A 13,389-nucleotide genomic window follows, 5' to 3' on the forward strand; every position below is an offset into this window, starting at 1 on the left:
TGATGCTCTGTTTGACAAGAGCAACCAAAGGAAGGAATATTTTACCTCAATAATTTTACAACGTAATCTGTCACTAATACTGATGTGAAGAGTATTAGTTTTTATTGTATTGTATTTTGTTGTATTTAATTTTGTAATTGTCTTGCACAATTTGTGCAACTATACAAAAAATATAAGGTCAAATGGGAGAAAGGGTTATTCATCCCCTCAAAGTTTCCTTTGGTATTCTCCTGTCCACTTCTCACTTCATTGTTTGAAACTTCCTTCAACTTTCTTTAATTGAAGTAAATGATTTCATTTACTGCTTACTAATGTAATTCGCTTTCTACAGTTCAAAGTTTAAAGTAAATTTATTATCGAAGTACGTATGTGTCACCATTTACAACCCCGAGATTCATTGCCTTGCAGGTATTCTCAATAAATCTATAATAATATAATAACCATAATAGAATCAATGAAAGACCACACCTACTTGGACTTTCAATCAATGCGTAAAAGACAACAAGCTGTGCAAATACAAAGATAAATAAATAAGCAATAAGTATTAAGAGCATGAGATGAAGAGTCCTCGTTAGCGAGTCCATCGGTTGTGCGAACATTTCAAAGATAGGGCAGGTGAAGTTGAGTGAAGTTATCCCCTTTTGTTCAAGAGCCTGACAAATGAGGGGTAATAACTGTACCTGGTGGTGTGGCTCCTGATTCTCCTGTACCTTCTTCCTGATGGCTGCACTGAGAAGAGAGCATGACCTCAGTGGTTGTGGTTCCTGATGATGGATACTGCTTTCCCGCAATAACGTTTTGTGTAGATGTGCTCACTGGTGGGGAGGGCTTTACCACTGATGGACTGGGTCATAGCCGTTATTTTTTTGCAGGATTTTCCATTCAAGGGCTTCAGTGTTTCCATACCAAGCTGTGATGCAGCCTGTCAATATATTCTCCACCATTGGAAAAGTTTGTCAAAGGATTTAGATGTCGTGCTGAATCTTTGCAAACTCCTAAGGAAGTGGAGGTGCTGCCGTGCTTTCTTCATAATTACACTTGCATGCTGGGCCCAGGACAGGTCTTCCAAAATAATAACACTGAAGAATTTGAAATTGCTGACCCTCTCCTCCTCTGATCCTCTGATGAGGACTGGCTCATGGACCTTTGGTTTCCTCATCCTGGTCAATAATCATCTCCTTGGTCTTGTTGCCATTGAGTGCTAAGTTGTTGTTATGGTACCACTCAGCTGGATTTTCAATCTCCCTCCTATATGCTGATCCGTCACCACAGTTAAGTTATTCTTCTGACCCATAGTCTTATTCTTCTGACTTAAAAGTAATATTCTGGTTTAGTTTACACATCTAATTTCAGATCATCTTTTTTAAATGAGATCTGTTCCTCTTTTACCTATTTTTTAGGTCCTATAGCAGATCACAAACCTTTCCTCAATGTTTGCTCCCTTTGCATTTTGGACTTTGTGATTCTGTGTTTGAAATTCTACATTTGTTGATGATTCCACCCCAGTAATTTGAAACTATAGTGTTAGATCTGTGACATTTTTCATTGCAGATGTTGAGAGTGTCAAGAAATACTGGGATGAACAGTCTGAGAAAAATGTAGAACTGTGAAGAGAAGTTGTAACACTACCACCAACCCTGATGCCATTCCTGTTTCTGAACCTTTAGAAGATGGGTCATGGGGGAAAATTTATTAGACAGAATTCCACAAGGGAATATGAAAAAGTTTGATCTTAATAAGCTTAGAACTTAGAATTTAGTTTCAACTTCAGAAATCTGGTACTGGATATTCAAATCATGTAGCTTGCTTATTGGAGCCAATTGAATCAAACTACAGTCGCAAAGATGGAGATGTTGGCCTGGGAGAGAACACTGATTGTGCTTTGCATATCCTTCCAGTAACATTAGAGCACCTTGCAAGGCAGCCTTCTGAGTGTGTTCAGTTACAGTATTTGAGATGCCTGCTTTAGATGGTGCAGCTTATCAAACATGTTTAGGAAGGTGAGGAGCACTGTACAACAGTGATGCTGTCCTCAGACTGAAATTCAAATCATCCAGTCCAGCCTTGATGCCACTCCTGGCCAACAAGAAGACAGAAAGGCCGTTTGTCAACTGAAAAACAGATAGTATTCCTGTTAAAGTTGTGAAATCAGGCAGGGAGTCAACAATCCACAATGTCAGCTACAATATCTGAGTAATGGGGAAAATGCCACCTAACATTCAAGACACTATAATCATGACTATCATTAAGTCAGGAAACAAATATAATTGTGGTATCTACAGCAGGGTCTTCCTGATGTCTGCTATGTGAAAAATCTTTGATTGGATGCTCCTTAACTCTACACCTCCCCATAACTGAGTTGTTCCTTGACTCTCGGAAAACTATATTTTGGAAATAACTAAAGATTAAATTGAAATCCTTCTGTTATGTTAAAATGGATTGTTAAAATGCAGTCATTTATCCAAAGCTGATTTGCTTTCAATGCCAAAATCTCACCACAGCACCACTGAATATTTTGCGTTGTGATTTGAACCGATGTCCAATGTTTACAAGTTTAAGCTACATCTTTGGCCAGACACTATAGCTGATTGAGAACCACCTACAACAATACTTTTTGAACTTACATAGTATTAGCATGTTTGCATTGCCCAAGGTCAATATTAAGTTTAAATGTACCTGTAATTGTTAGTGGGTTAATCCTTTAATGCATTGGTTCATTGGTAGGAATTACACATTCATTATCTTTGAGATTTGTCTAATTGTTCTGACTGACTATAGCATGAAAACAGATTCTTTGGCCCAATCCCCAGTGACCATTAATTGCCCAGCTACAGTGATACTACACAAATCCCATTTTTGTTTTCCTCCCATTCCCATTAGGTCCCTCAGATTGCAGTGTGAGGAAGTGGTGTTTTCCCCACATCAGGATCAAATCTCTGACCAGAGTATCAATAGAGCACAGAATCAGTCATGTAAATTACGTCCAAGGTCCTGGTGTATTAACGCTTCTGGGTGCAAGCAGAAATCCACAGAAACTGTACTTAGATAATGTGTAACACTGAACTATCAATCTATCTTGCTCCAAATGGTTGTGTTTGTTTCAGACATACAACGTTGATCATCAAACCCCTGATAGTGCTGGTACAGGCACAGCTTATCTTTGTGGGGTGAAAACAAATTATGGAACCATTGGATTAAGTGCAGCTGCTAGACGAGGCAAATGCAACACCGCATTTGGCAATGAAGTCAAGTCTGTACTTACAAGGGCAAAAGAAGCAGGTATGTTGCACTTTATATTTACATGTTTTATTTATGTGATCACTTAGTTTCACAGAAAACTAAACCACAGAGGAAATTTATATGAAAACAGTTGAAACATAAAGATGATGATCAAGACATTTCAAACTGCTGTGGTTTCAGTTTTGGAGTATGCATTCTTGTAGTCAACAGAGAGCAAAGAAAAAACAATAATCTGAACACATCTTCCCTCAAAATATCCCCCAGTAATAGTCATAATAGCAGAACTCTGACTGAAGAGCTAGTGTTTTCTAATACTTGCCGCATATACAATGAATTTTATATTAGCATGTTTGGCATGACAGAACAACATGTGATGGGATTAATGGCCTTCCTCTGCATCACAACTATTCTGTAGTTCCTATAGTTCAATGAACATATGAGCTATTTTGGAGAATGAAAACGTATGAGAGCTTATGTTGATGAAAGAATGAATGCAGGCACTAAAACATGGTGTTCGTGGGATTTTCCTGTTCTGAATGCTGGATTTAGCATGTAATTTCGACCCTAGTTGTTGATTACCATATCCCCCTGCAGTTTCTCAGTGCCTCCGATGTTCAATAGGGTTCAAAGGTGCATTTAATGTCAGGGAAGTGTATACAATATACATCCCAAAATTCTTCTTCTTCGCAAACATCCACAAAAACAGAGGAGTGCCCCAAAGAATGAATGAAAGTTAAATGTTAGAACCCCAAAGCCCCCCCAGCTCCCCCTCCCACACACAATCAGCAGCAAAGCAATGGTCCCCTCCCTCCCCACCAGCAAAAATGCATCAGCAACCCCACCGAGCACTCAAGCGTGCAGCAAAGCATCAATAAAGACACAGACTTGCAGTACGCCAAAGACTACTGGTTCACCCAGTGATTCAACATACCACAGGCTCTCTCTCTCTCTCTCTCTAATAAGGGAAAAAGAGATGTCCCTGTTTCACAGCGAGAGGGGAGACATAACAAACAACTCACTGATTTATGATGTTGTGTCGCTTTTTCCAGGCTCTGTGCCCAGAGAGTCAGCCCCAGAAAGGCTTGGGTCTCTGGACATACAACCCCCGTCAGCTAACCCGCTGTTCCTGATGTTCCATGTTCTTCTGCAATGCCTCAGTCAGGGGCACCGACCTAGAATCAGCTCATCTCCAGAGCCACGAAAATCTGGTACACTGAAAACGCTAGTCTTCCAGGCTGCGTCCTTGGGATATCAAAAAGCAACCAGTCATGAGGCCTTGAGAGTGGGTCCCATTGCCGCAAAGAGAAGTCAGAGTGTAACTCCAGGCCAGGGTCTTCAAAAGAACCTTGAAAAGGGAAAAAAAGAGATTTCAAAGAGCTCTTTCCAAAGATGCAAGCAAAGGAGTTGCCATTTAGTGTCATCATGACTTCGCTCCACCCTCCGCAATCCAGAGGAATCTTGAGGTCCAAATCCATAGCTCACTGAAAGTGGCCTTGCCAGTAAGTGAGATAGTAAAGAAGGCATATGGTATCCTTATCTTCATTGGTTGGGGCAATGAATATCAGAGTTAGGTAGCCGTGTTGCAGCTCTGTAAAACTTTGGTTCAGTCACACTTGTAGTATTGAGTCTCTCCATTACAAGAAGGTTGAAGAGGCTTTGGAAAGCATGCAGGAAGGTTTCCCAGGGTGCTGTATGGATTAGAGAGTAGGTTCCGTAAGGAGAGACTGGTACACTTTGGCTGGTAATCTCTGGAGCATTAAAAGCTGAGGGAAGACACGTTAGAAGTTTATAAAGTTGTGAGACATAGATAGGGTAGACAGTCAAAATCATTTTCCAAGGGTAGAACCACCAAGTACTAAAGCACATGCAATTAATATGAGAGGAGAAAAGTTTAAAGGAGATGTCTGGGGCAAGCTTTTGCCTCAGAGTGTAGTATGTCAAGCCTGGCTCATTGCCCAACACCAGGTCCAGTTCAGCCCCTCCTCTTGTTGAACTATCTACATACCGGTTTAAGAAACCTTGTTGGAAAACTGTTTCAGGTAGTGTCAGTGAAGTGCATCAGAATATCTCCTGCACTGTTTCAGGTTTTTAAAACCCACAACAAGTGAGTTGTAAGAGATGATTTCATTAGCTGGCATTCAAAATCCTTAAATACAAATTGTTTACTTCCAGTCATTGTTAGTGAGGGAGAAGTGAAAGGCTGTGCAGCTCCCTGAAAGAAGCTAATAGACAAGTTTTCAGCTGACTGTTCCCTGTCCAAAATTCAACTCTTTCACTACCAAGGTGGTGGTGGTGGTGGTGGGGGGGGGGGGTCATCTGAATAGTGTGTCTTAACAAATTCAGAGGGTCTTTGGCACCAGATGTGTCCAGGGATATTGACCACCAATGGGCTTTCCCTTCCATTTGGCATCATAACCAAAGCAGTGTTGGCCAGGTATGCAATGGATCACTTAACTTCCAAGATCAAATGTGGAAGCATGAACATATTTCAAGTTATGTATTTTTTCTCAATTACTTGTTAAATTTAAACTTTATTTTATACTGGTAGTGGTTAGCATGCCACTATTACAGCTCAGTGGTCAGAGTTCAATTCCAGCACTGTCTGGAAGGAAGTTGTACATTCTCCCCGTGAACGTGTGAGTTTGCTCTGGGTGCTCTGGTTTCCTCCCACAATGCAAAAACATACTGGTAATAGGTTAATTGGTCATCGTAAATCGTCCTGTGATTTGGCTAGCATTACATAGGGTAAGTTGCTGGGCAGTGTGGCTCATTGGATTGGTAGGTCCTGTTCTGCATGCTATCTCTAAATAAAACAAACAAATAAATAAAATTTACTATTCGTTATGAGTTGTGTATATAGAGCATAAAAACTTTCAAAACATTGATGCTGCATTTTTTATGCTGAGTTTCATTTAAGTGGTGCTTTTCAGGACATGGTTAGCTTTGGGTTAAAAAACACAGCAGCGGGATGTTAGGGAGTGCGAAAAGGGAAGGAGATCTGTTGGACAGAGTGTCGAGATGATGAGGGCAAGGGTTGGGTAAGTGTGTTGCAAGGATGTTGAAGCTTAAGCCAGGACTTCCTGTTGCAGTTGTGATGCAGGTAATTAGCTTTGAGTGAGATTAACGAACATTGTCTTGGCAGCAATTTCCAATCTAACCACTCTCTGAATCTGGAAATTGGACCAGATTTTCCTGGCTCTTATCAATGACTTTAATTGGAAATGCTGATGTTTGAAAATCAGAACTACAGCAACGTGCCATTGAATGCAGTAGTTTCAATCTTACAGACATCTTTTCTCTCCAGAGCCCAGCCTTACTGAGACTCCATTGCATTTACACTGGGAGTCAAAATAAAGAAAATTGCTTCTCTTACCCAGTACCATTATCTGCGATTCCATTGATTTCAGATTAGGAGGCAAAAAGGGCCTGTGAAGGATTCATTTCAATTACTTTAAATTTCGATTTCAATTGTTAATGATTTTAAAATTATTGTCTTCAATTTACTAGCTTTAAAATATGCGTAAACGTAATTAAAACAGTATGAGTTTTACAGTGGAAGAACCTGTCTAGCCCCCATCCCACCTCTCACCGGTTCAGTTGCTGCTCTGGACCAGCAGCAGGGCAATGATCCAGCAGGAATGAATTTCCACCTCTGGGCCAGCGATGTGTGGGTGCAAGATAGGGCCGATGGGGTAGAGTGATTATTACTGGACAATAAGTTGGGAATCTGGCCCATTTCTTCTTATTTCCCAGTTGGATTTATCGGTGACCATCTTGAATTTATGGTCCCTAGATCTGATTTATGGAAAGAACCATTTTCATGTTGTTTTCTCTACACTGCTTTTTATTCATGATGGCTAATGGTTATATGTTCGCTTGCTCAGGAAAGTCAGTTGGCATTGTGACGACCACTCGAGTTCAACATGCTTCTCCAGCTGCTACCTATGCTCATGTTGCTGAAAGAAACTGGTATAGTGACGCTGCTTTGCCATCTAATGCAGTTGGTGTCTGCAAAGATATTGCTTTACAGCTGATATCTAACACAGACATTGATGTAAGTTTTATTTCTTCGGTTTCTTTGCTTTTTCATAATTGAATTGAATTGACTTTATTTCTTACATCCTTCACATACATGAGTAAAAATCTTTACGTTATGCCTCCATCTAAATGTGCAATGTGCAATCATAGTAATTTATAATCATTTTAATAAATAGAACAGTCAATGTAATATCGAGTACACTCAAATCAGCGTGAGTTCATCAGTCTGATGGCCTGGTGGAAGAAGCTGTCCCGGAGCCTGTTGGTCCTGGCTTTTATGCTGCGGTACCACTTCCCAGAGGGTAGTAGCTGGAATAGATTGTGGTTGGGATGGTTTGAGTCTCCAGTGATTCTACAGGCCCTTTTTACACACCTGTCTTTGTAAATGTCCTGAATCATGTGAAGTTCACAACTGCAGATGCACTGGACTGTCCGCACCACTCTCTGCGGAGGCCTGCGATTAAGTGAGGTACAGTTCCCATATCAGGCAGTGATGCAGTCAGTCAGGATGCTCTCAATCGTGCCCCTGTAGAAAGGTCTTAGGATTTGGGGCCCCATATCAAACTTTCTCAACTGTCTGAGGTGAAAGAGGCACTGTTGTGCCTTTTTCACCACACAGCTGGTGTGTACACACCACGTGAGGTCCTCGGTGATGTGGATGCCAAGGAACTTTGAGCTGTTCACCCTCTCAGCCCCAGATCCATTGATGTCAATAGGGGTTAGCCTGTCTCCATTCCTCCTGTAATCCACAACCAGCTTTGTTTTTGCGACATTGGGGGGGAGGTTGTTTTCTTGACATCACTATGTCAGAGAGAAGACTTCTTCCCTGGAGGGCACCTCGTTATTGTTTAACATAAGGCCAATCAATGTAGTGTGATCAGCTAATGTAATTAGCAGATTGGAGCTGTGACTGGCAATACAGTCACAGGTGTACTGGGAGTAAAGGAGGGGACTCAGTACACAGCCCTGAGGGGCTCCTGTGTTGAGAGTCTGAGGGGTGGAGGTGAGGGAGCCCACTTTTACAACCTGCTGACAATCTGACAGGAAATCCAGAATTCAGCTGCACAAGGCAGGATGAAGGCCAAGGTCTCTGAGCTTCTTATCAAGTCTGGATGGAACTATGGTGTTGAATGCTGAACTGTAGTCCAAGAACAGCATTCTCACATAAGCATCTTTCTTATCCAGATGTTTAAGGACAGTATGTAGAGCAGGGCCTATTGCGTCATCTATTGATCAGTTGTGTCGGTAGGTGAATTGTAGGGGTCCAGTTTGGGTGGTAGTAAGCTGCAGATGTAGTCCTTCAACAGCCTCTCAAAGCATTTGCTTATTATTGAGGTGAGTGCGACAGGACACCAGTGGTCCAGGCATGTTACCTTGGTCATTTTTGGTACAGGGACAATGGTGGATAATTTGAAGCAGGAGGGCACTCTACACTGGGAGCGGGAGAGATTAAAAATATCAGTAAACACGCCTGCTAGTTGTGTGCGCACATCCTGAGTACTCGCTCTAGGCTGCCGTCTGGTGCCGTGGCCTTGCGACTGTCCACACATCAGAAACATCTGCATACCTCAGCCTCAGAGATGACCAGGTTGCAGGTTGTAGCGGTGTTTTTCCTCAGAGGCTCAGAGTTAGAAACATCAAACCGAGCATAAAGGCGACTGAGCTCATCTGGGAGAGCAGCCGCGATGTTGGCAGCACCACAACGTTTGGTTTTGAAGTCTGCAATGGTATGCAACCCCCACCACAAGTCACGTGTGCTATTCATTGTGAATCTTGACTCAATCTTCTCCCTGCATGGTTGTTTCACAGCCTTGATAGCCTTGCACAGATCATAGCTGTCTTTCTTGAGCTCGAGTTGATCTCCAGCAATGTAAGCTTGATGTCGCGCTGTAGGTGCTGCTCGCTCGCACGGAACTATTGATCCAGGGTTTCTGGTACGGGAAGACCCTGACCGACTTCTGGGGGACAACGTCGTTGATGCAATTCCGGATGAAGCACGAGGCTCCATCCGTGAACTCGGAGACATCCTCGTCATGGAGGACATTCCAGTTGATGTCATCGAAGCGGTCCTGCAGCATGGAAGCCAATTGGTTACTCCTGAGTTGGCACCATAATGTGGTAGTTAGCGCAATTTCTTTACAGCTCCTGCAATCACTAGTTTGGGTGCTGCCCGGAAGGAGTTTGTATGTTCCCCAGTGACTGTGTGGCTTTCTACCAGGTGCTCTGGTTTCCTCCTACATTCCAAAGACATGTGGATTAGGGTTAGTAAGTTGTGGGCTTGCTATGTTGGTACCAGACAAATGCTGACACTTGTGGGCTGCCCCCAGCATATTCCTCGGACTGTGTTGATCATTGACACAAAATTGGGAATTCTGCAGTCTATTTCAATGTTTCAATGTACATGTGACAAATAAAGTTTAACTTATCTTATGGTCTTAAGAAGCCATAATCTCATGCTTGGAACAGTACATTAGCAAGTGTATTAATTACTGGAATGTGCGTTGTAGAGATATTGTAATGGTGTACTTGTCATATGGTCCCAAACAGTCAAATTCTGAAAGATATTAGGGAACCAGGTGGGGTTCAGAATAACCCAGTGGATTCATGGTGACCCTTACTGAAACTAGCTTTTAAAAGATCCTAGGTGATTATCTAGTTACTTGCATTTAAGTTCAACCAGCTGCCATGGCAAGGTTCAAATTGATGCCCCTGGTCCAGAGGTTGGGCAGCCAGCTACAGTAACATAACCTTTAAGCTACTCTACTTCCTGTAGCTTAATACAGATAACAAACAGTAAAATTTAATAACTTGAATCAATCAGTTACTTCCAACATCGTTCAACTCAACCTATCTAAAAAGTGCAATATAAATAGGGATAGATAAGAAAGAAGCAGATTAACTAGTGAAAATATGAAATTGCTTATTCTTCGACAGAATTATTTATTCTTATGTAGTCTGAGAAAAGCTTTGTGTAGCCAGATCTCAAGCAATTTCTTTTTAATGAAATTTGTTTCTATTTCCTTTTTTTCGTAATTTATTTTTAATTGAATTTCATCAAACATTTCCATAAGATGTATTTCAGATACTGTACATATATATCATATAGTCATATTTGTCACAAATCTCCACTTAATAATTATCTGAAGTATACACTTACAGAAAGGAGAGGAAAGAAAGAAAAATCAAAAGAAGAAAACTATGTACAGAGTAGGGAGTGATCCTTTTTTTTACAACAAATTCATTGACTTGTGACAATAAAATCAGGCCTATGAGGTGTTATGTAGTTAAACCATTTTTTCCAGCATGAATAAAATTGTTCCAACTTATGATTAACAGATGCTGTTATCTTCTCCATTTTGTAAATGTCCATTGTAATTTCCATCCATACATTTAGAGTTGGGCTCTCCTGTGATAATCATTTCCTGGTAAGAGTTTTTTTACCAGCCACCAGCAGTACATTCATTAAATATTTATCTCTTTTCAACCATTCTTGAGGTATATACCCGAAGTATATGGTCTTACTCTCTAAGGGTATTTCGCATTTAAAGATGTCTTATAGGGCATTATGTATCCCACTCCAATGGTCTTTGATAACGGGGAATTCCCAGAAAATATGATAATGGTTTGCATTTTGATTTCCACAATTTCTCCAGCAAACAGGGGGGTTGTTATCATAATGGGATTTCTGAGAGGGTGTAATAAAATATCTTGTCAAGTTTTTCCACCCAAGCTCCCTCCATTTCTGTGAACTGGTACGCTTCCATTGATACCTCCATATTATTGTCCAGTCTTCCTCATGTTATTATCCCTCCTTCCTTCTTCCATTTTGTTTTAATGTATGAAGTTGAATGTGTTTTAAGATCTGACAAACTCTTATACACGCTTGATCTTACTACCGTTGTCTGAATTATATGCTTTTCTAAACAGCTCTATCAGACATGCACTTGCCTTGGTTACATTTTTAACTGTCTTATTAACATACTGTCGCATCTATAAATACCGGTAAAATTCTTGTTTTTCTAATGTGTTTCTCTTTGAGCATTTCAAAACTGAACAATGTTCCTTCTTTCATTATATTGCAAATAGCTGTTATTCCTTTAGCTATCCAGTCCTTAAATATAGCATCCAGTTTATTCAGCGTAAAATCCGAGTCATATGCACACCATTAAGAATTGCAATGTCTCTCTCCAGTTTATATTCTTCTATAATAGTTTTCCATACTTTAAGAGTCCATTTCACCCACTGGTTGTCAATAATATTTATGTAACTTTGTGGGTTGTTAACAGCCAAAATTGCCTGTATGGGGATGGAAAGTATCCTCTCCTCAATGTTTTTCCAAAGAGCACCATATGATGGGTTGCACCAGCATATCACGGCTCTCAACTGTGCTGCAAAATAATAATCTCCAAGAGAAGGTAGGCCCCATCCCCCATTTTCCTTGGCTAATTGCAAAGTTTTGAGATGAACCCTAAGGCCTCTTACCCTGCCATATATATCTTGATAGCATCTTGTTCTATTCATTGAATTGATTTTGGTTAATCTCTATTGGTAGGGTCTGAAAGAGATATAGTAGTCTGGGCAGTATATTCTTTTTAATAGATTCAATCCTTGAACTGAGACCAAGAAAAGGGATTAGGTTCCACCTTGTTATATCTTCCTTAAATTTTTATATATAGGCTGATAATTGCATTCTGATAATTTTGCCAAATCTTTTGGCATAATGATGCCCAAATATTTGATGGACTCTGTTTGCCATGCCGAAGTATATCTACTTTCAATTTCTCTTGGTGGACTATAGTTATATGGAAGTAGTTGGGTTTTATCTATATTGATCTTGTATCCTGATAATTGGCCATATTGTTCAAAGGATTGCATCAATTTAGGTTGTTACGTACCCCGTAACTGGGTTGCCAAACCAGCAGAAATGGATCACTCAGTTGGAGTCTGGAGTACTAGAACTAAGAAAGTTTTATTAAAGAAACAAGCAACACAGTAATCGAAAGGATAATAAATGCAACAGTTCAGTGATGATAAACACACATGTGCACAGAATTAAGATAACAGCATCAGTCAAGCTCTATCGTTGTCTAGGGGTAAATGACCAAATTTCAAAATGACTCAAAGTTCAGTTCGCAGTAATCGTTGCCATGGCGATGGACAACGTGGGGGAAGAGACAGAGAGAACAGGAACAACTGATCATTCAGAACACTGCTTCACTCACAGACCGGCGATATGGCTCACAAACAGCTTTTGGGCGGGTCCTTGGTGATGTCACCTGAGGTCACCGACTGTGACCCCTCCTCCAGATGCGGTCGATCCTCTGCAGTGAACCCGGCACCCAGGCAAGGGCGGACACACACCGGGTTCCCGCTGATCGTACCTTTCCACCCTTGTCGTTGTCTGATACTTCTCACCCACTCGTGAGAGGCGCACCGCTTCCAGGGTCTCGTTACCTCGGGTGGCGTGTGTCCCTGTCTTAGCGAACCTGTCCCTTTTTATCCCCCTGCTGGGGTATCGCCTGTCCATCACTTCAAACAGTTCAGGGTTCAACGGGGGGAGCCGCTCCAGACAGCTCTCTCTCCCACATCCCTTCATTACACATCTCCAGACGCTGCTCCATTGTTCCTTATCTCTCCTTCCCCTGAGGGCAGGTGGCAGACCAATTGCTGATGCCACTGATGCTAGCCCAGGCCAGCAAACATCTTAATTTTATGTGTATTCTCGTAACACTTCCCCCCTTTAAGGATTTTTACCGGGAGGTAAAAATTACAAACATGACTACATTATCTGATACATACACAATATACATATTTATCAGCTATTTGGCTAACACAGCGAGTTTGAAGCTGTCAACACCTTGACAGACAGTCATCACATTTTCTGTTCCTTTTACACATGTTATTAATAATCCCTTAGACCAGGCTCCAACTCAGCAAACTTCATAGTGGCCAAAAACACTGATGAATTGCGACCAATGTAACCTCTCATTTGGTTTTGTCCCGGACCACAATAACAGGGGTCGTCCCATTCCGACTCAATTTTCTCTCGCAAGGGCTTAGTAGGAGGGGGACGGGTATTGACCGCAGAGTTATTGCAAAACTTCCTGCAGT

General features: G+C 41.3%; 1 protein-coding gene across 2 annotated transcripts in view; it reads left to right on the top strand.

Moving 5' to 3' along the window:
* LOC134345286 (intestinal-type alkaline phosphatase 1-like) overlaps window positions 1–13,389 on the top strand; it is a 72,828-nt gene that overhangs the window by 17,048 nt on the left and 42,391 nt on the right. For both annotated transcript variants that reach the window (XM_063045715.1, XM_063045716.1), the window contains 2 exons: window positions 3,105–3,279; window positions 7,125–7,294. In XM_063045715.1, coding sequence (XP_062901785.1) covers window positions 3,105–3,279; window positions 7,125–7,294 — 345 coding nt within the window. The remainder of the gene's footprint in view (window positions 1–3,104; window positions 3,280–7,124; window positions 7,295–13,389) is intronic.

Source organism: Mobula hypostoma, chromosome 4 (assembly GCF_963921235.1).
Source record: "Mobula hypostoma chromosome 4, sMobHyp1.1, whole genome shotgun sequence".
NCBI lineage: Eukaryota > Metazoa > Chordata > Chondrichthyes > Myliobatiformes > Myliobatidae > Mobula > Mobula hypostoma.